Consider the following 24319-nt stretch of genomic DNA (forward strand, 5'->3'; position numbering starts at 1 on the left):
GGAGTTGCACATCACAGCTCGCAGGGGAGAGAGAGAGAGAGAAAGAGAGAGAAAGAGAGAGAGAGAGAGAGAGAGAGAGAGAGAGAGAGAGAGAGAGAGAGAGAGAGAGAGAGAGAGAGAGAGGTGGTAAGCCAAGAGAAGACTGATAAAGAAACAAGGGGTGGATTTGTCATTCTTAAGAGTTTCTACAATTTCTGCACTAATAAGGGTAAAAGTACAAGATAAAGAAATACAGGGCAAGTACAAACCCCAACTCCGATGAAGTTGGGACGGTTGGTAAACAGTGAATAAAATCAAAATGCTATCATTTTCAAAACATTCAATCTATTCATTAGATGGAGAATAGTGAAAAGACAACATATTAAGTGTTAAAACCGAGAAAAAATATTGTTTTGGGGGACATATGTACTCATTTCTAATTTGATAAATCCAACACGTCTCAAAAGAGTTGGGACGGGGATCAGTGAAATTTAGTAAACATCCAAATAAGATAAAACAACAAAGAAGAACATTTCAAAATGAATTGTACTGACGGACAATATAGGTGTCCAGGTATAAGATCATCACAGAGAGGCTGAGTCACTCAGAATTAAAGATGCTAAGGGAATAATTACCATAGTTATTACATACATTTTTGAATTCCCTTTGATTTACCACGATTGAGTGTATATAAGACATATTTTTGTTAATAAAATCATTGTATAGGTTCATGACATCATGAAATATATATTGGCTGTAGTCTCACTTTAATTCCTGGAGTGCTAGAGCTATTGAAAATTGACCATATTAAGAATGCTTAATGCATGAAAATGATACAGGGGTTTAACATTCTCCTAAGCACCTGAGCTCACTTGAAATAGACCCAGAAGACATGGGAAACTGTCCTTTGCTTACAGAAGTCAGCAGAAGTTGTAGAAGTCCATTCTTTTTGACAATAATAGAGCATTGCACATCCTGTGCTACAGTGAAAATGGACCATGCAACTTGTGTTAGTGCTAGCTTCAAAAGTCAGCCTCCATGATGGCATGCGGATGCAGTAGTGCATTGGTTAAGATGTTCTCACTCATCTGTAGAGTTAAATACAGTGCTGAATGGTATAAATGGGTTTTAAACAGCATGAAAAGCCACTCATGCATTATAGTTTGAAGGGAGATCTTCGATTACTGCCACATAGTAAGGTCAAATTGCATTCTCTACTATGTTTTAACAGTTTGGCTCCATCATAAGGACCAGCAGGTGATAAAATGGTGGGTTTTTGGTCAAGACCTGTCACACTGTAAGCACTACAGAAAGGAAAATATTGCAAAACATGACAAGGAATACACCCACCATTTAAGCTGGTGAAATCATGTCCAAGATAGGAATTAACACTGTTTTTATATAAAATCATCTCATCGGTTAATGTATTTAACTGTTAAGTGTTGTCTTTTGTTTTGTTTTTAGTCTTCCTCGACATTTGCTGCCATTTATTGTCCCCGTCCCAACTCTTTTGAGACGTGTTGGATTTATCAAATTAGAAATGAGTACATATGTCCCCCAAAACAATATTTTTTCTCGGTTTTAACACTTAATATGTTGTCTTTTCACTATTCTCCATCTAATGAATAGATTGAATGTTTTGAAAATGATAGCATTTTGATTTTATTCACTGTTTACCAAACGTCCCAACTTCATCGGAGTTGGGGTTTGTATGTTTGAAAGAAATTGTCATTATTTTTTATTTTGAAGAAGTAATGAATTTGTATGTGTCTAAGTGTGGGTTTCTCTGTGATTATGGCTGTGTGAGTGTGGGTCTGCATGCGTGCGTGCATGCGTGCGTCTGTGTGTGTCCGTCTGTCTCTCTGTCTGTCTGTTAATGAATGACAAGTTATATTGTGTGCAATGCAATTCCTTTTTGAAATTCTTTCAGGAAAAACAGAACATGAGTTGATAATGAGAACAGGGGGGCTTAAGTGCCTCAGGCATAACAAATCCATCCAGGAGGAAGAAGGAACACAAAAGGAGTCAGCAAGAAAGACATAGCAATCAAATTCAGAGAGGGAGCTGATGGGAGAGGAGGTGCAGAGGCAGTGGCAGTGGCAGGAATAGACAGCACTAAAAAAAAGGTGCATTTGTCCTCCCTGATGAATGAGGCAATTAGGCAGAAGGAAAGCAGAATGAGACTGAGGGACTGAGTCAGGAAAACAACGCAGCAGTGTGCACAAACACACACACACAGGCAGACGCACGCACGCACGCACGCACGCACGCACGCACGCACGCACGCACACACACACACACACACACACACACACACACACACACACACACACACACACACACACACACACACACACACACACACACACACACACACACACACACACACACACACACACACACACACACACACACACACACACACACACACACACACACACACACACACACACACACACACACACACGCACACACACACACACACAGAGTTTCTCTCTCCATTTATACACTTGCCTCTCTGTTTCTCTCATTCACTCTTTCTCACATACAGAAGCGTGGTACACAGTGACACTTTCAGATTCCACACGAGTAAAAACTCAACACATTTATACACGCTACTGGCTGCAGCACATCATGATGAATAATTCATGAGGTACCAGCAGAAACAAATAAAAATCTCACAGGTGTGAAACAGCTCATTGAACTGTGAGGCACAGACAGACGGGGACCAGCCTGAACAATACTGAACTGGGGAGAAATGATTCAGAGATGCCCTTTCTCTCGCTTTCTTCTCATACGCACACACACACACAATCACGCACGCACGCACGCACGCACGCACGCACGCACGCACGCACGCTCGCTCACTCACTCACTCACTCACTCACTCACTCACTCACTCACTCACTCACTCGCTCTCTCTCTCACACATACACACACACACACACGTACACCCGCACAGGAAGTGTGACACTTCAGATGCGAAAAACACATCCTCTCCCCACTAACACTTGGCACCTGTTTGATTCACAGGCTCTCTCTCAGAGGCCTGTACAGTGCACTCCCCTATCACTGTGTCTCAGCTCAGTGTCCTCCATCTTACAGGCAACATCACACAAACACACACCATCACCACTCTGAGGAAGCTGCAGAGTCGGACCAAAATAAAATCACACCTTCAACTCTCTGGCCCAGAGGAGAGGGTAAGAAGGAGAGGAGCCGCGATGGGAAAATGGAAACGGAGAAGTACGGACAGAAAAAGTGTGTCAAGTGTGTCTGTGTCTTCCCATCTCTGACATGCTGTAATTACCCAGCAGGCTGATGATGAGGCAAGCCTTACCCTGTAACTCTGCTCCTCGTGTGCCCCAGAGGGGAAGGGTGATTCCCCACTGACTGGCAAATTACAGAGCTGCCTGGACTGGACATGGTAGCCAGGCTGTGCCCTCCTAGTGATGCAACACCTTCTGCGTTGCTTCTAGTCAGACCAGGAGCAATACAATGATCGTGTCTGAGCTCGAGAAAAATCAGGAACTCCTCCCACTTTGTCAGGAAACAAACAACCATTAGCAAACCAAGGGAGGCGGGTTAACAATGCTGCTCTTGGTCAGATCAAGCCTCAAAGAGATTTGAAAGTTGATGATAATCAGGCTACATGGAGCAAAGCCAAAGGAGCTAAGACATTGGCTAAGACACAGAGGTAGGACAAGACCCTGCACCCAGTAGCCATATTGGCAACACCTGCAGACATTTATTTTGGGTTACATTGACCTCATATGGTAAGACACAACAAGTATGGAAGAAACTATCCATGACATGCTGAAAATAGCCTACATGGTTGTGTAACCATAACAAAAACTCTATTGCAATATGCTGCAACCTAGGCTGGTGTTTACTGTTTCTCACAGGTAATTTGTGAAATCGGTGTAGTGCTGCTCAAGCTGAAATGGTAAGGCAGACCATGTGGAAATATGATCGTAACATATTTTGGACAGTTCAGCAAATAATTGGCTCTTGTCAACAAAATAAGCGGGGTATTTGGAGACACTTTCAATTATAAGGACTCCCCTTGCATATACTGTAAGTAAAGAAAGTATATACTTTATAAGTAAGTAAGTAAGTAAGTAAGTAAGTAAGTAAGTAAGTAAGTAAGTAAGTAAGTAAGTAAGTAAATAAGCTACAAGCTACAAGCTTGAGATACAATATGCATAGACAACTGCAAGCTCTTGGCAACAGGGTAAGTGGGGTATTTGGAGACACTTTCAATTATAAAGTGTCCCCTTGCATATATTGTCTATTCATAAAGTATACATACTATACTAAGTCTAAGTAAGTAAGCAAGTAAGCAAGTAAGTAAGTAAGTAAGTAACTAAGTAAGTAAGCAAGTAAGCAAGTAAGTAAGTAAGTAAGTAAGTCAACGATGAGAGAGAAACTTGAACTACAAGACAACTGCAAGCTGCTACTGATGAACAGCATCATACAAGTTCTAGGTTTCAAAGGGATTCCATAGTAAACATAACACCTGGTAACACTTGCGTTGCACTGTGACATGCATGCGCGCATGACTGGTCTCTCTTGCGCAATTTAAAGAAAAGCAAAGGTCTTAGAGGAGAGCACATGGAAAGCAGCAAAACCCCCACATCATGTGTCTCTCGACTCATACGGCTAGATACATATTCTCCAACGATACTCAGAGAGGATAGAGGACAGGTATAGAGTATATACACTATATACACAGGATACACAATATACGCACAGTACATATGCACCATGTACATCAGAGGGGTCGTGCGCATGCAAGCAACACAGCACACAGCGAGGACCACACGACGACGACACGCACCAACGCTCACCGGACGACATCACAGCGGGACGAAACCACAGGCTGGAGGCAAGAGGAGTGGGGAGGGAACGGAAGAGGAGGGCTGGGGTGGGATGGGGAGGGATGGGTAAGTAGAGGAGGAGGAGGAGGGGAGGAAGGAGGGAGGAGGGAGAGGGGAGGGAGGTGCGGAGACCCACCTATCGGAGAGGGAGTGCCTACTGTCTAGAGAGTACTGGCGGCTGGCTGGCCGGCTTGAGCCCGAGGCCGAGTCCAGATCGCTGCGGCCGTTGGTGGCGGAGTCTAAGCTATCATAGCGTCTGGATAGAGGGGGGGAGGAGGGGAAGGAGGAGTGTGAGTAACAGACGGCAGGTTGAGGCAGACCCAGAAGCGGACGAGGAGGGGAAGAGTGGCGCCGTGTTGTGTGGTGTGGTGCGGTGTTTTGGGTGGGGGTGTGAGGGGAGTGTGGAGAGAGGGTTCAGAGCACATACAAACACGCACGCACTCAAACACTGACACACGCACGCACGCACACAGTCTCTCTCTCCCATTTAAAAATATATTATGCCCAATCAAACAGACACAAACACACACAGTGCCCCCTCCACACCACCTCCCCTTATTCCATCTGCACTGATGGACAAAAAAATGTGCATAAAGACTTCAGCAGACTGATGTGGTGTGGGCTGATCCTGCCAGCAATTGGGGCTAAATCATTCTCTTTTATTATGATCAGCACGACAGGGGGTCTTTCTCTCTGGGGGTAAAGCGCAGTTACCCTCTGATAGGCACCATGTCTTTATGCAGCGATTTTATCCAGAAACGTTTGACCCTTGGACAAAAGATGGACATTAAAACAAAATATTGTTCGGCAATATGGACTTTCAAACATGGAATGCAGTACATGTAAAGGGGTGAGAGTTTGGGGGTGAGGAGGAGGGGCTGGATATTTCAATCCAGCAGAAAAACACACATGTTCACCCCTGCCACGGCCTGGAGGGGCTGAACTCTCTCCATGCCCGTCTTGTATACAGTGGCTCCAGCTGGCTTGTATACAGGGAAGAGGGGGGGCTTTCTGAGAAAGTTGTCTTGCCAAAGGCAGCAAAGGCAATGTGGAATTAACAACATCAATCAATTAATGAAGAAAAATAAAATAAAATAAATAATTTCATTAACAAGCCATGGAATGAGTGAAAGTAAAAGAAGTGTTGCAAAATGACTATTAGTTAGACTGTGTCATTGGGTTCAAAATTAAGAAAGTGTTGTCTGATATTCAGTGAGGTGGATGTGTCAGGATCTGACCTTGGTCTTCAAGACCTTTATGGTCATCGATCAATTGCATGAAAATTGAAATCAATCAGCAACACCGCAAAGGTGAGGGAGGACAGTATCAAAAGTGCTAAAGGACAGAAATAGAAGGGACAAGTTATTCAAAAGGGTTTAGGTATGGAATAAAGCAACTGGGCGAGCACTAGTTTCCTCCTAGATTATCTAGAACTAATGAAGATGAGGAACGAAACGTCTTCAAACCGCAGAAAGAAATCCAGTTGCTTATGATAACCAAACCCTTGAGGATAACACCACCTGGATCAATGGCTACGTTTACATGTACTTGAGATATTTAATTCAGAATGATCTCATTTTAATTCTGAGTAAAGCTTAATTACGCTTTGAAAACGTCATGTAAACAGTTCAGAATTCAATGAAAGATCAGAGTAAATTCGACTACTATTTAATTCTGAGTTATTAATTCAGAATTAAAAACGTCATGTAAACGTAGCCAGTGAGAATTTTCACAGTACAGTACAACAGTAGTTCAGCCCTAGCTGGAAATGGTGGCTGCCTGACGGTCTTACCTCATGGCCCTCTGATTGTCGTAGTCGAAGTCCTGCATGTCTGCGTAGGGGCGGGAGGAGCCGTGGTAGGAGTTGCGCATGGGGTACTGGTGCATGGAGGCGTTGGGCTGGGACGTGGTGTAGAAGGGCGGCGGCATGCTGTTGCTGGTCTCGCTGCGGTAGTCGCTGTCCCGGTCGTCTACCGCACTGTCTGGATCGTCGTCTGTGCACGAGGGTTAGGTGGAAGGGTGTGGAGAGTGGGTGTCAAGTCAAGTCAGGGCAGGTCAAATTTATTTGTATAGCATATTTGCAAAACAGCTGTGTCCATCATCTGGACAGGCTGGGGTTGAAAGAGGGTGCATGTGAATCAGGTAGGGGTGAGGGGGATTGGTAGACTGGGACTACGTACACCTATACTTCCTGTGACATCGAACAAAATTGAACAAAAAAGTTTCTTCGAGAATTTAGTCTGCCCCGGCGACACATCTACAACATTTAAAATTCCCAAGGAAAAGGGAACCAATTAACTTTGAGCGTTTCAAGTGTGGAATGGGTGGTGTAATGGATTGAAGCTTCAACCAGTGGCATAGAAGGCATTTCATGAACACAAACTAAACGTGCCCTTTGCATCTCCTGTGGAGAAATGTTGTAGATGAACTGCCTGGCCAGAATAAAGTCTCAAAGAGACCTTCAGTCGCGATAGCCAGGCTTGGTTAAGACCGCCTTGTGAGTAATCAGTTTACAAGGCAACTTAGCCTTGTAGTAGGCCTACTCCAAGAACTTTGAAGTTGCCATAGCAAGGCTAGAAGGTTGGTGAAAGTTGGGACTGACAAGCTCAGACTTACCTACCCGTATTTCTTTGCCATAGAGGGGCATTGTGGTCTGATTTGACTAGGGGAACTATTTTTATGAGGCCATAACTTTCAGCCTCAGCCTCTGAGGGTGCAGCAGTTTGGCTAGGCTGTGGCCATATGTCACACACGTCGTCGCACACCTTTTTTCAGCAGACAGACACTTGAGGGACATTTGCATCTGGGCTATATGTGCTGTGTAAACATGGCAGGTACTCACTCTGCTGATCTCCCCATAGGCTCCAGTTGCCTGCAAACAAACAACAAACAAAAAAGTGCAGAGAGTGAGTGAGTGGCTAAGCAAATCATTCTGGCAGTAGGTTGTATATGGGTCTACAGTCGACAGAGGGCAGCCAGTCTACCCATGTCAGGAAATTGGAATGGTAAATATCTGCACCACGCTGACTGCACCACCCATTCAGAAGTGTGTGAGTAAATCTCTGTCAAAAGTCTCTGAAGGCAAAGTGCTTGGAGGTGATGGATGGGGGATGTCAATTGCAGCTAGAGCAGGCTTCACTCAGTGAATCATTTATGACGGTCAGGTTGCTGGCCCAAAGTGTAAACTCAAAATATAATTTTAAAAAGGAGTGCGGCTCGCATCACATGAATATTTATTGCATAAATGCACAAATAGACAATAAAAGGACACCTGATGTAAGGTGCACCCCTTTTTGTCATACTGGAGTTTTGGTATGTAGAGTAGGCCTATTGTTTTTTCTTTTTAAATATTTATTTTTATGGGCTTTTATGCCTTTATTTGACAGGACAGTTGAAGATGGTGACAGGAAGCGAATGGGGCAGAGAGACAGGGGAGGATCGGGAAATGACTCCGGCCGGACTCGAACCGGGGTCCCCGAGGGTGGGCATGCAAGCCCAAATGTGGGGGGCTTAGCGCGCTGCGCCACAGCGCCCCCGAGTAGGCCTATTGTAGTAAGAAGTTGTGTGTATATTGTGTGTTGAGTGTATAGAACAGCTAACCGACCAAACCATAAACTGGTTATTGTCTGTATGGAATGTGGCTAGCGTTCATTTACAAACCTCATCCAATCTGCTTTTCTCACATTACCTCCTGTCACATTCATCAATATCTATCTAATAATTCCAGAAACGTCTGTCTGGATCACCGCTATGTCTATGACCCACATAACTCCCGCAGCACAGTTCAACTTGGAACTTGGAAGGTGACTTAAGGTATGGCTGGTTGCAACGCCAAGTTCCACGCCGTTTGAACATTAAAAAAATGAAGATATTAGTTAAACAAATTTCCAGTCACAGCGTTTCTGCTGTTTTGTCGCCATGGAATCATCAGCGAACCCAACATTATAATTTAATTGTTGAAATCCACAGCTGACAGCTGACAGCACAAGCAGTGCAACAGACATTCCATTTTCAGCACTGAAGCGCAACAGACACAAACCAGCTACACACACCTACTACACACACTTTGCATAATGTAGGCTGTCGCATTTGACACAAATGAGAAATGTTTGTCTGTTTTATCTGCTCCACGCACAACTACTGCACCAGTCTACAGTCTAACCGCCAGTTTCAAATTTCTGAAAGTTTGACAGCTATTTGAGTTCAAATGCGCTAAACGAGGAGCATCTTTCCAACAAGGGACGTTTTAAAACACGAGGGTCACAATCAGAAAGCGATAGCCTACCTATGGCCGCAAATAGAATTGATTGCGGATCTAGAATAAGTCGCGACTAGGGCTGGCCAAACTACAATGACATAGGGGCCTATGTCATCACAAGTCTAGCACGAGTCCCTTTCGAAATTTTTGATAGCGAGTTAAATGCCTCTGAAATTTAGACCAAGCGATGAACAGTAGATGCATGTGTGAGCGTGACCCCACTTATGAGAGACAGACAGACAGACAGACAGACAGACAGACAGACAGACAGACAGAGCCGTCAAAATGTAGAAATGCAAATAGGCCTATGAATTCACCTCGGATTCCATTGAAACATATTTGTGCCTAATGGTTAGCCAAGAGATTTGCAACAATTACTTTATGTAGGTCTGTGAGAAAAAAATCTATCTATCTATCTATCTATCTATCTATCTATCTATCTATCTATCTATCTATCTATCTATCTATCTATCTATCTATCTATCTATCTGGTAGAAAATGATAGGTTACATGAAGAAATTATAGTTATGCAACATGTCTTCATGTCTTTTAAGGAGCACATTAGGACAGCGCAGGGAAGCCCCCAACATATCCCAGTTTTTGTTCATAGGCCTAAGTTACAAAACACAACATGGGCAAATAGGCCCAATGGCTCTGCAGTTGTTATAATGAAAGGTTGGCTGTTTATTACTGTATTCACAGAGCAGAGTAACAATATAATAATTATAACAGTTTTATAATAAGATTATTAATAATAAATGACAGATTTTGTCATATTCCTAAAAAGAAATAAACAAACAAAGAACAACAACAAAACAAAACAAAATATCAGGAAGAAGAACCACACAAGCTCAAAGAGCTCTAAAACTTGCCAAGGGGTGGCTGTATATTGGACAAGTCTAGATTTGGATATCTTAAATTAAACTTGGAAAATGTATTACCAATGGTCTTTGAAAGTAGGAATACAGTTTGGCACTCATTATTACAGAATGGTAGAGATTTTCAGGTGCTTATTGTGATGTCACAATAGCCAAGGTTCCATTGCAGTACACTTGGCCATGAGTAGCCCAAAGACACTCATTCTACACATCAGCAGACAAGAGATAGAGGTAAATTATTTTACTGCTGCATATTTTTTTGAGATTATTATCATATAATCTTAAAAGTAAATATTCAAATGTATATATTTCGATATTTGGATATTTAGAAATCAAATTTATGGAAAATAATGTTTCAATAAATTTTGCTTTTGGGGTATTAACAAGTATTAAATGAAATACAGTATTTGTCTATAGGCCAACCAATGATTTATTTGCCACCAGATTATACATTTTCTGACAAAAGAACATTCCTTTAGCAATACTGAATTAATAATGTAAAGATTTGACTCCTGTGTGTTACCTTACAGGCTATGGATTGTATTCATATTTTGGCTGTGAATTGTGTTAATTAATAACTTAAATGAGTAATTGGATATTAATGTATGGCATTATATGGCATGGCTGGTTGCCATGGAAATCTGACATCATAATGACTTAGCATCCAATCAGTGCACTTTTGTGCACAGTGTCATAGAAATAGAAAGTCAAAGTCATAGAAATTAAAACATCACAATGACATTGCTGAGTGAAACCAAAGGGGTTTTGTTTTGATATTTAATACCGGTGTTCTGTCGAGATGTGTTGCCTCGTCGAGATGAGCGACCGGTCGCCCTATTCGATAGTGGTGTTCTATCGATTTGCGATGCCTCATCTAAATGAGCGACCTTGACTTTCCGCGGAAGGCGTTTCAATCGGTCACGTAGGACTGTTTTAATAACCTTACTTTGTTTATTTCACGGACAGGGGTGTGCAATCGTTCGTGCGGAGTTTAATAAGAACATGCGGCTGCTGACAACAGTGAGCCTCTCGTTTGAGCAGGTTAAGAAACGTGCCATATGAAAGAGACTGAGTTGAGTTTGCGCAAATACTGGAGAAAGTGTTTGGGATCAGGGCCTGGCTACGGGTTGTTTAATTCAGTCATTTGCTGTTGGTTTGGTTTCAATGCGACGTGGGCTCGCAAGGCAAATTGCTACATGAAATCATGTGCTATGGGGATAAACAAGCGCGGTTTAGATATTCCCAGATAGCAGCGTATTGTGGCTTTGTTTTGACAGATGTCTGTCTTTTAATGACCGGAATCATATTTTCATAACATCCCCACCAGTGCATTTCTTATTACCATGTTGAGGCATTTTACAATGCAGTCGATTCAAATTCTTGAATGAAAAGGGTGGAGGGAGCATTTTGACAGCTCAATCAGAGGTGGCGATTTTTTCCATTTTGCAATGAGAACGCCTCCTCTATATAAAAAGGCTAGTCTTTTCTGATCGATGTTACAATGTTCGAGGCTGAGTGTGAGCGATTACGGTTAGGCAACAAAGTAGCAAATGTAGCCTACGAGGCCACGCTATTTCGCAGATTTTCCAATGATCTGCTGGATGATCCACGCTGTTTCCCGTTTCCCCCCCAGGGGATATAGGCCTACCGGTAGGCCTATCGTAACTTTCAGTCCATGACATGGACAGGCTGTTGGCTAACTAGACTATGGATGACTGGTGGTAACCTCAGGAGGACATAGGCTACAGTTTGAGTCACTAAAGTTGACAGTCTCAGGGGATCCTATCGTAACTTGCGCTACAGTTTGAGTCACTAAAGTTGACAGTCTCAGGGGATCCTATCGTAACTTGCGGTCTCACAATTCGATGGGCAATCACCCACGAAAACCACCGCGAGGGTGTGCGCATGCGTGCGCATGCTCAGTAGCGAAGAGAATCACATCTCGATGGGTCGCTCATATAGACAGGACACCGGTACTGATCAAAATTATACCGATGCCCAGTGCTTAGTTCATGTGTCATAAGACTAGCATCATAATGCAAACAGCCTCTATAATAAGTTGTCCAATTATGTTTGCTTCCCTCTGACATACATCCATTACAAGAGATCAAATTGTAAATCTTTCAAGGTCTGCTACTAGACAAAGTGCATTCCATGCAGTGCTGTTCTATAAGTCTTTCAAGTTTGTGTGATTGGACAATGTGCTCTGTAACACAAAAGAAATATGTTAACCAGCGATACAAATTAATTGTCTCTCTCCCAACAGAAATGAATAGTGAAACCGAAGTTCCTGGGCATCAGGGTATGCCACAGCAGGACTATTATGAGAGGAAGGTGAAGGAACTTCAGAGGGTGGTCGCCCAGATGAGAGGAGAGATGGAGAAATTGAGAGCGGACACTCAACACAAAGCAGAGTTCCAACACCAGCTCATGGAGCAAGTGATGGGAGAGTGGAGGGAGCAGGAGAGGAAGGGAGTGCAGGCCCAGAGAGAAAGGGGACATCTCAGACAAATCCTGGGGACTGTGAAAGACATCATGAGAGTGGCAGAGACGCTGGAGATGGACAACAGAAGTCAGGGCAGTTCTGGGCCACAGGCTGAGATGTGGGCATTGGATGAAGAACGCAAAAAGGCTCTGTTGAGGAGGGCTCGAGCCCTGAGAAAGAAGCTGGATCAACGGAAGGAAATGCAAGAGATATGTCACAGAGACGACATGGAGGAAACGAAGAAGCTGATGCTGAAAAGAGCCAGGGCACTGAGAGCCAAACGAGAGAACGAAAAAGAAGCTCAAGAGAGAAAGATCATAAACGATATGGAGGAAACGAAGAAGCTGATGCTGAAAAGAGCCAGGGCACTGAGAGCCAAACGAGAGAACGAAAAAGAAGCTCAAGAGAGAAAGATCATAAACGATATGGAGGAAACGAAGAAGCTGATGTGGAAAAGAGCCAGGGCACTGAGAGTCAAACAAGACAACGAAAAAGAAGCACAAGAGAGAAAGACCATAAACTATATGGAGGAAACGAAGAAGCTGATGCTGAAAAGAGCCAGGGCACTGAGAGCCAAACGAGAGAACGAAAAAGAAGCTCAAGAGAGAAAGATCATAAACAATATGGAGGAAACGAAGAAGCTGATGCTGAAAAGAGCCAGGGCACTGAGAGCCAAACGAGAGAACGAAAAAGAAGCTCAAGAGAGAAAGATCATAAACGACATGGAGGAAACGAAGAAGCTGATGTGGAAAAGAGCCAGGGCACTGAGAGTCAAACAAGAGAACGAAAAAGAAGCGCAAGAGAGAAAGATCATAAACGATATGGAGGAAACGAAGAAGCTGATGCTGAAAAGAGCCAGGGCACTGAGAGCCAAACGAGAGAACGAAAAAGAAGCTCAAGAGAGAAAGATCATAAACAATATGGAGGAAAAGAAGAAGCTGATGCTGAAAAGAGCCAGGGCACTGAGAGCCAAACGAGAGAACGAAAAAGAAGTTCAAGAGAGAAAGATCATAAACGATATGGAGGAAACGAAGAAGCTGATGCTGAAAAGAGCCAAGGCACTGAGAGCCAAACGAGAGAACGAAAAAGAAGCTCAGCAGGTTGGGGTTGGGCTTTGGAGGCCACTGAGGGCCTGGTGACCAAAAGACACACACACACACACACACACACACACACACACACACACACACACACACACACACACACACACACACACACACACACACACACACACACACACACACAATTACAAAAAAACTATTAAATAAATAATAACAATACATTTAAAACCTTAAAAATCTCTTTCTCCCTTTTTTTAACTTCAAAACATTTTCCTCTGAAAATGAGTGTTTGTAAGTACACCATTATTTTGCTGCACTATCCTATCTGCACATGCGCACCACCCAAGGCTGCACGATCCGGACGTGGAGCATTGTCGCCCTTCCTTTCGTTACTTGTAAGGACCCTGAACATCTATCTATGATTAATTCCATCTTTATAGTAAATTGTAGACTATTTGTGAAGAAGACGCTGACAAAACGCACTTCATGTCTGATCAATAGACCTCTGCCATCTTTGACAAAAGGCCATGTCAGTGTCTCAATAATCTTTAGGCTAACTTAGAAAATGACATTTTTCCTTAGCCTACCACCGGCACCATTATATAATATTACGAGTATTTCCCACATTTATAACATTATGTGGTGTATAAACCACGAAAAAAGTTGTGTAGCCTCGGCTACCTGAATAAAACAAATCTTACAGACTGGCTTAAAAGCCTAAAATTAGCGACACAACACTAACAGATCAGCTTTTAGCTAAACGAAGGGCAACATTGCTCCACGAATCCGGGTCGTGCAGCCTTGGGTGGTGCGCATGTGCAGATAGGATAGTGCAGCAAAATAATGGTGTACTTACAGTGTTTATTTATGATTATCGGTCAGCTCCCAAGCACCATTTTGGAGTTTAATCAACCAAAAGCAAAACAAAGCAAACAAACGAGGATGAGGTGAGGGAGCAGAGGATGACTATACAGTATGTGGGAATGAGTGTTGAGCAGAGGTGGAACGTAACTAAGTATTTTTTACTTCGTTACTGTACTTAAGTAGTTTTTTTTCTTGAAGTTGTACTTACTTGAGTAAAAATAAAAATGCAGACTTTTACTTGTACTCAATTAGATTTTTTGACTTGTACTTTCTACTCCTTACATTTCTAGGAGAAGACTTTGTTACTAGTTACATTTATCCTAGGTTTTCCTGTTGTGTTTCGTGGATATTTCAGTAGCCTCAGCTGCGGGCAGGGAGGCGGGACCAAGCCCCTCTTCCAAATTGACACCCAGACAGAAAATATACTTTTAAAAACATTAACAGGACTCCATAGTCATGTTCAAATAGAACCGAAAACCGTTGCAGACACTTTTTCCTATTGGATCAAGTAGGTAGACATGGAGAAAGACAGCCATTGCGTGAGTAGGCCTACTTGTACTTTTGTACTGAAAAGTACATTTAAAAGTTAGTACTTAGGACTTTTACTAAAGTACGTTTTTGGGAAACAACTTTTACTTTCACTTGAGTAATTTATTCGCAGGGTACTTCTACTTTTACTTGAGTACACAACTTCAGTACTTCTTCCACCTCTGGTGTTGAGTAGTGAAAGAACAGGTGGATGTGGTCAGAAATAATATAAAACTGGACAGGTGAAAGTATGAAGGATGATGTGAGGGGAAACAGGAAACAGTGAAAGAATGGAGTGAAGGATGGGCTGAAAGAATTCAGCATGTTGGGAGAGGACAACGATAACTTCATACCTCCCTGCTACCCATAATTCCATTCATACAGCACACAAATCTATTGCTTAACAGAATCACAGGGTACAGTACACAGAAAACACATTTTCAGTCTTAAATCAACAGTCTGATTTAACACACTATTTGATAATACACTCTATATGGTGATTTAACACAGCAATGTACTGTGCAATTGGAATTTATTACTATGGCAGTCACTGAATCCTGCTCATTCTGTATGCATTTTGTTTATCCAGCAGCTCCTAAGAGGGTTAGGGCCAAGGGTGAGTGGGTTCAAAGGTAGCTCCATGGTGATGTGATTGTGTGTGTGTGTGTGTGTGTGTGTGTGTGTGTGTGTGTGTGTGTGTGTGTGTGTGTGTGTGTGTGTGTGTGTGTGTGTGCATTGGCCCCCACCTTGCCAGGGCGTCACCACTCTCCGCTGTGCACGTTCAAAACATTTAATAATGTGATCATACATCTGAATACGTTTTTATGCCTCTGAATACATAATATGTGTACATCTCAACTGCACTGTCTGCGCCTTTATCCCTCTGGTTGTGTGGAAGTTTAATATTAAATTCATCATACACAAATGAGACTTCATGATATCCTTCAGCTAAGCTATCCAAACGGCCAAAATGAAATATAATTAAATTCATGAAGATTTGTGGAAGATAAACAAACTTGTTCTTATTAAAACACAGACAAAAGGGTCAAAAATATGGTCTAAAAACAAAGTTGATTGTACTCACAGCACTGAGTTGATGGCACTGGCAGTGGTCTCTCGCGCGTTTCCTGATAACCGTACTGCAAAATACACACAAGCAACACATAAGAAAGGAGAATATCAGCGACACTCATCCGTTTAAATGAGCAACACAACGACCTCCCCATGCTTATTAACTCAGTGATCAGTATCCCCAAATGTGTCTATGAAGGGAGAGGCAGCTCTTTTCACAATTAAGGATGCAAGTCCCTTCTGGCAGTGGAGTGAGGTTTAAACACCAGTAAGAGGGTGTGTGTGGAGTGGTGTGATGTGGTATGGTGTATGGAGGGAGGAAGGGGAGGTTGGCTTACATCCTGGTCCCTCATGGCGTTCAGCTGCTCCAGTTTCTTGGCCCAGTAGCGGGCCTCGTCCTCGGGAATGTCTGAGATAAAGAAGCGGTGCGGTGTCAGGTGCAGTCAGGGTCTCACACACACACACACACACACACACACACACACACACACACACACACACACACACACACACACACACACACACACACACACACACACACACACACACACACACACACACACACACACACACACAAAAACACACTGACTCACTCACTCACTCACTCACTCACTCACTCACTCACTCACTCACTCACTCACTCACTCACTCACTCACTCACTCACTCACTCACTCACTCACTCACTCACTCACTCTTAAACAACTACATCGTCTACATATATTGAATATCACACAAGAATATTATCTAATGCTACTCCTATAAAAGTATTGTAAACGTTTTCATTTGTATAAACATTTTCCCTATGTGGAGCAGGGGCAGTGACAGAGTGAAGCTTTTGTTTGGCTGCAGAATCTGAGTGCTTTGGATGTTGAATGTGTGATGACTCCTCTGAAGAAAAATCCATAAAATTGCTGAAAGAATCCGATTGTCACATCACATTTTTATTGCCATTCAGGGTCTGACACAGAAGTGGCATTAAGTGTCAGCCTTGTCCTGGTTTCACCTAGTGGCAGTTCAAAGCGTGTGGCCAGAAGAAACCAATGTTCTTTCTTTCTATCTATCTATCTATCTATCTATCTATCTATCTATCTATCTATCTATCTATCTATCTATCTATCTATCTATCTATCTATCTATCTATCTACCTATCTATCTATCTATCTATCTATCTATCTATCTATCTATCTATCTATCTATCTATCTATCTATCTATCTATCTATCTACCTATCTATCTATCTATCTATCTATCTATCTATCTATCTATCTATCTATCTATCTATCTATCTACTCGTATCTATCTCATACAGAGACACACCTAGTGGCAGTTCGAAGCGTGTGTCCAGCAGGACGCGGTGGAAGGTGGGGTCCTTGGTTCCGCAGATCTCGTTCTCTGCCATGATTACCTGGGAGTCCAAGGTCAGCCATGTTCCTTCCCCCTCCTGGTGTACAAGGACAAACACACATGCACGCGCACACGCAAACGCACACGTACGCACACACACACACACACAAACGTACAAGCACATATACACACAAACACACACGTGCACGCACATGCCGCACACACACACACACACACATACAGACACACACACGGGTGAATCCAGAAGGTGGCACTTAAGGACGCTGAAAGTCTGTGCGTCACACAGACCAGAGCCACTGCTTGACAAGGAAATAAAGACCTGACACAGCCCCTGGGCAGCACACTAGATTCTAACACCAGAATCATTCTTATTGACCGACAGCAGCATCTCAGCGGACCTGTCATGTCTTAACTTGATAGGAGGATGCAAAGAGAAGCAAGGATACAACAAAGCAAAAGCACAAATGAATTATAGACGGTTGCCCATGGGCATGTAAATGTACATATACATGCCCTGATATGTATACATATATCTATTGTACGTGGATGTGAAAACTAATTAAGATAAACAAAATCTTTCTTGGAAAGATATCAAATGCGCTTCCAAGGAGACTGCAATGTGAGAGTCTCATTGCATCGTCCTTGCTTCCTCCAATCATGTCAGGAAGAGGGAGAGGGAGAGAGAGAGAGAGAGAGAGAGAGAGAGAGAGAGAGAGAGAGAGAGAGAGAGAGAGAGAGAGAGAGAGAGAGAGAGAGAGAGAGAGATACTCTGGCTCACAGAATGCATTAGGCTGTTACACATTAGCTAGCACGTTATTGATAGGAGGTCAAGCAGAGGATAGCTGCGTCGGCCTGGAGGGAAGGGAAGGAGGAGGGTCCTGGCAGTGCCATCTGTACCTCGTTGGACTGGCGTATGCTGCGGAGGGGGATCCACAGGGTGCCCACCATAGTGTCCCAGATCAGCCCTTTGTTCCACACCTCCACCGTCAGGCCCAGCTCCAGACGGTTGATCTCACTGAGGACATGACAACACCAGGTCGAGTATTAGCAAGGGGAAGAGAGGGAGTGAAGCCAGGCTCAAACTACAGTACATGACTCCCGATTTAGTGTCTGATTTTGGCATTGGGTTGCGGCGCACACACAAAGAGACTGATCCCAACTGAATTTTTTTGCTGTTGTTTTTTACTTTATTTGTGATAGTACAGTGAAGACGGTGACAGGAAGCGAGTGGGGAGAGAGAGAAGGGCAAAGGACCCGGGCCGGGAATCGAACCCAGGTCGGCCGCATAGCAGATGAGTACTGTTAGGCCACGGTAGGGCCCGCAACTGACAATCTTATCCCTGATTGTAAACACGCGAGACAATGCCCGACGTTCTGCTTCAAGTCGTAAATGTCAAACACTGTTGGATATCTACGATTTGTGATCGGTGACTCTTTGAACCGGTAAAATTCTATCTTAGAACGTCGCTCACAATGAGGAAATCTTGCCCGACAATCGCTTGTGATGGTCCTGAGGGGTAACGCTCAACCAGTTGTCATAAGGGGGGTTTTCAGTCGAGAATCGGGCCAATAGTAGTGAAGTTTGAGTCAGGCTCAAGAGTAGCTGCACAATTAATCAAAATTTTATTTCATTTAACTCGAGCAACTACACAACGGGAAAGTGCTTCGTATTAGGACAAGTTCAATGGGCTTATCAACAATACAAAGGACAATACATAAAAGTACAGTGTGGATACTGTAGTGTAAGTCAGTGTATAAAAGCATCACAAAACAAAGTAGGTACTTCCAAAGGACAAAATTATAATGAGTATATGAAAGGCAAATCAAAGTGACAGAACCTCAAAGATGAGAAGAACGGAGAAAACGACAATGAAACACTGCATATAGCTCAAAGCTACTTGTCTGTCAAGTGCATGTCTGTCAGAATGCCGCCATCTGTCATTTCTCAGAAATGAGGGTCAATCAACTGCGGTCAGTGGTCAAAAATATCCCACAGCCTGGGGAAAGGATACTCAGTCACTGAACACAAGGACACATAGTACGTACAGTATATGACTGGGTGACACAAAGTCTGTGGTGGAGATTCTAGTACATGCAAGTACAAAGCGCAATGACTGAAAATGAGGTGAAAAATAGTGGGAATTGTGGCCAATAGGATTTGAGCCTCTTGTGAGCTCCTCTGATAACACACTGTAGGGATAGTGTCTGCGGACAGCAAGTCTAGACAGAGAAACGTAGCTTGCAGTAAAACACACATATTGTGCATGCAATGCTTTCTCCCAGCTGAGACATGCAGGAATTGTGTTTCTAAACTCGCCGGAGTCACAGTGGAGCTGGAGGATTTTACAGTAAGTATTGCACCATCTGAGTGAACACAGAGTGCACTGCCAGAGCCAACTCCAGTGAGAGCCAGAGCGAGCCCCATGAGGCGCGCAGTGCAGTGCACACTCTCTCCTCAGGCACCGTGGGACTGGGTTGCCTCAGCCACCTGAGACTAGAGGGCTCGCTATTCAAAGCCAACGAGATCAAAACAGGACTATTTCAGCATTCACAGTGGCTTTGCCCAGTGTCATGGAGACCTACAGCAAATTTATGTGAGATAGATAGATAGATAGATAGATAGATAGATAGATAGATAGATAGATAGATAGATAGATAGATAAAAAAAAAACAAAGAAAGAAAGAAAGAAAGAAAGAAAGAAAGAAAGAAAGATAGAAAGATAGAAAGAAAGAAAGAAAGAAAGAGTGTGTATTAGGGCTGTAACAATACACTCAACTCAGGATTCGGTTCGTATCGCGATTTATCCCCTTCGGTTCGATACACCCCACGATAATGTTGTTAAATAAAATTATGAATTAAAACTATGATAGTTTGTAGGTAGAATAGGTTACAAGAGGCTACCAATATTTTTTAGAAAGTTAAAATATAATAATGATGATGATTTGAAGCGTGGAAGCACCATCACTTCATATCATGTGGTTGTTTTCTGGACTGATGGTAAAAAAAACGTAGAAAAGGTGTATCACGATACTGCCTTCTTGTATCACGATACAGCAGGGGTCCCCAATCTTTCTGGGTCTGAGGGATACTAGAGGGCTACCAAGGCCTACCCGAGGGCTAGTAACGGCTACCCACGGGCTACTTGTTTGTTACAAATCGCTACCTCTGATGTATTGAAATCATTCCCAAATCATACTATGAATGATAATTTGCCAAAACATTAACTGTGACTAAAATCTTGTAGTGGTCACTGTTTACTAACATTCTTGGTGGGCACATCAGAAGCTCCTGGAGGGCTACCTGGCGCCCGCAGGCACCACATTGGTGATGCCTGCGATACAGTATCGTGACTCTGTGTATCGCAATTTCTCGGTTCGATACAATATCGTTACAGCCCTAGAGTGTATGTGATGGGATGAGGAGCCCATGGGAGACTCTGCTCTTCAGCTTAGAGAAATCTCAAAGGGCCACTACTTATCGATATAATAAAGACTTCTGTCCCTTTGAGTATGTTACAATCTTCAGGCATGAACAGTGTTCAAGGTACAGTAGCTAGCTATACTCCTCACACATCACAATCCCAGTCCAAACTGTTGTTTCTCAATGACAGAACAAGCTACTAGATGCTACAACATTAGGGTCATCTCTTTCGCGCTTCAGGAAGCTAGAAAAGACCCTTCTTTTCTTCATAAAAAATCTAATCTAACTATGCATTGACCCTGATTGACATACAACTCATATATTTCTGTCCTGTAATGCAATGTAATAACGTAATAATACCACACATCTATAGTTTATTCATGCCATCTTTTATAAAATTGTTATGGAGAAAAGTTTGAGCTAAGTGTGAAAATATAATGCAAGGTAAAACAGTATGTCACAAGTAGTATTGCGTTTAAGTGTATCTTCATTTATTAAAAATGTGAGTGAAGTAGTAGTATGTAGTATTATGCAGTATTGTGTTACAGTTTTTCTCGATTGGTTTGGCTAATTTCTCGAAACTGAGATGACATTCCTATAACCATTGGGTCATTTGGCCAAACATTCTTACACTTCTGCACAACAGTTCAGATAACTAGCAAAATGTCATATACTGTAAAGTGTAGCCTATGTTAAGTGTTCTGTAATATAATGTTATGTAGTGCTATTTTAAAAAAAGACTCAATGCAAAGTAAATGAATATGATGAGGTAGACGTAAAGGAATATGAGGACTCACAACATGAAGTCCTGCTCCCAGCATGGCTGGCTGCCACGCACCGCAATGGTGGTGCTCTTCACATTCTGCACCTTCAAGGTGACGTAGGTGTTGAATTTCTCTGCAGAAAATCAACAACAAAACACAAACATATCGTCAGAGGAGCATGGTAGACCTGGGGGTATACTAAGGAGCTGATGAAGTGATAAACCAGGTTAAGTTAACCTTGAGTTGGGGTAAATCATCCAAGAGCCTGGAGGCGTTCTTTTCGTAACGAAATGATGCATGTAGGTATATCTATAAGCTGGTTTACCACTTTCTGTAGGCTAACTAAACCTGGATTATGACTTAACCATGTTCTTAGTATAACCCCCTGCAGAGGTACAGTGCTGTAACGGACAACAGCTGTTCCTATAACAACATTTACCTCTGTTCCATCTGTGGAACAACTTGCCATTTACTGAAAAAAGCTATATTACAACATTGCTGTGGTATCAGTCTTCGCTGGCACATTACAACTTGTCATAGTCATTCTGACAATATCTAATGTTTACAAATCACGTTAGAAGCACTTTAGTGCAATGCAATGTAATATAATATAGCCTACAGTCAACTGTTTATTAATCCTGTTAAGACACAGCGCTATAAATTTGCTGTTACCAGAATGGAAATGACCAAGTCGTAGTGCATTATAAGGCCCTGTGTTGTGTCATAGTAGTGTAGTACTGTGGTAGTTAACTTTTCAATGACTATTACCAGAGATTCTTTAAGTAAGTCTCTCTACTCTCTCTGCTATTACAGCGTTCCACTGGTGGAACAGTGTGCATTATGGGGCTGCGGTCTTAAGCCAAGATGCTCTTACCTTGGGGTCCATCAAGTTTGGCTTTCTTCACTGGAAAAAAGAGTGGGGTACAACGTTTTAGACAATTCAGATGAGTATAGTGCAGAACAGACATAAATTACATTTGTGTTGTTGATGCCAATGTAAGTAAGTAAGTACATTTTATTTACAATGTTTTACAATGTGGTTCAGTGCCCTTCCTAAGCTGGCAAAGACCAAGTGAAATACTGCCTTTAAAGTGTGTTTGTTGGAAGATCGTTATTTGCATCACACTCAAGGGCCATTGAGACTAAACTGTTTCCTGACCACACAAACAACAAATCATCAAAAGTATTTTTTTTTCATTACTTGGACTGCACTCTACTTTGACTAGGCTACTCTCTGAGGATATGTTGCTCTCCAATGTTACTTTTGTCATCATCCTTGCCAATAAGTTACTGCAGCCTTCTGTCTAAGAATCAGTGTTTGTTTGCAATGTTATTGACAAGCTGTGGATCAAGGGGAAAAGTTACATCTTCCACAAAGCAGAATATGCTACAGCATTTAGGCATGAGCAGCTGGTTGTAATGCAGTCATTTAAGTCATTTTTAGCCATTTTAGGCATGACACAAACTACACTAAAACCTAATTTTACACTTTGTTATTTTAGCTGATGGAGCCTCACAAACACAATGACTGAAATGCCACTACCCCTGTAAGGAGTTAATGCACCATTAAAACAATTTTGGGACCATTGTATTCAAGCAGAAAAAAACATTGTGCCGTATTAAATCTGGTGGATGTAATTTCCAACATGCAACTCCAAACCAACAGCTGCAATCCTCCCTTGGCAACGTGGTGTAACAGATCAGACAGGCAAGGTGAATTCAATTTTCTCAAATCAAGCATAAACTATTTCAGTGGATGAATGCACAAATCTCAACAACACAAATCTGCATAAATGGATGTGACAAACTGTTTGGCATTCTTAGTTTCTGCAGCTCTGTGATATCTCCCAGATACAAGACAAATAAAAATACTGCATTCAGTACTCAGGGTATTCAGAAAGGACAGCAAATAGAAAACAAATGCACAGATTCATGCCCATGCATATTTTACTCTGGGGATATCTACAGGCTTGCGCTGCCATGATAATTCCAAACAAAGAAACCAAAAGCTTTGAAAATTCCATGGCAGCAGACATGAAATAATAAAAAAAGGCAAACAATATTGGGACGGATGGCTACACAGTACATAAAATGCTGTGTTAATTAAACACTGAGAGATTACTCTGGGACCAAATAATTATACATACACTCTAGAAGGTATCACATCATCTAAGTGTTAAATGAACACAGCAAATGTTACTGTGTGTGTAGCCTGTGGTGTGTGGTGTGGCTGCTTCTTTTGAGGATCGGTCTAGGAGCACTCGTGGCTTTGCCTGTGTGACTTCTTAAAGCCTCTGTGTGGTGACCAGAGCCATTCATAATTCATAGAGCCAAAGCAGAGTGGAAAGCGGAGCATCCCCCTGGTTAAGGGCCTATTAACATTCAGAGAGAGAGAGAGAGAGAGAGAGAGAGAGAGAGAGAGAGAGAGAGAGAGAGAGAGAGAGAGAGAGAGAGAGAGAGAGAGAGAGAGAGAGAGAGAGAGAGAGAGAGAGAGAGAGAGAGCAAGAGAGAGAGAGAGAGACATTCAAAGCCCCTGTCTTAATCCCCCCCGATGCCGCCGCTGATTCTAACCCAACCGGCAGTTGTGGCGGCAGAAAACCCCAACCGCATGTTGATCATCTTCTGGCTTTTCTTCCACTAAATAAAGCGAGCATTCGTTTTTTCCTTGGGGCCACTGGGCGAGTGAACATCCCCCTTTTTTACTAAACCTACTGTCAGTGGATGAAGGGAAGGAGGGAGAGAGGGAGAGAGCTTCTTCATGGATT

At 42.7% G+C, this 24319-nt stretch overlaps 1 protein-coding gene across 1 annotated transcript in view; it reads right to left on the reverse strand.

Annotated features, from left to right (window-relative positions):
- Positions 1–24319, reverse strand: part of unc13a (unc-13 homolog A (C. elegans)) — an 80352-nt gene that overhangs the window by 51269 nt on the left and 4764 nt on the right. The window contains exons 2-9 of the mRNA XM_063202061.1: positions 22429–22458; positions 21588–21687; positions 18267–18384; positions 17322–17445; positions 16343–16413; positions 16018–16072; positions 7702–7731; positions 6652–6853 (exon numbers count right to left, since the gene is read on the reverse strand). Of these exons, the coding sequence (XP_063058131.1) occupies positions 6652–6853; positions 7702–7731; positions 16018–16072; positions 16343–16413; positions 17322–17445; positions 18267–18384; positions 21588–21687; positions 22429–22458 (730 nt within the window). The remainder of the gene's footprint in view (positions 1–6651; positions 6854–7701; positions 7732–16017; positions 16073–16342; positions 16414–17321; positions 17446–18266; positions 18385–21587; positions 21688–22428; positions 22459–24319) is intronic.

Source organism: Engraulis encrasicolus, chromosome 6 (genome assembly GCF_034702125.1).
Source record: "Engraulis encrasicolus isolate BLACKSEA-1 chromosome 6, IST_EnEncr_1.0, whole genome shotgun sequence".
NCBI lineage: Eukaryota > Metazoa > Chordata > Actinopteri > Clupeiformes > Engraulidae > Engraulis > Engraulis encrasicolus.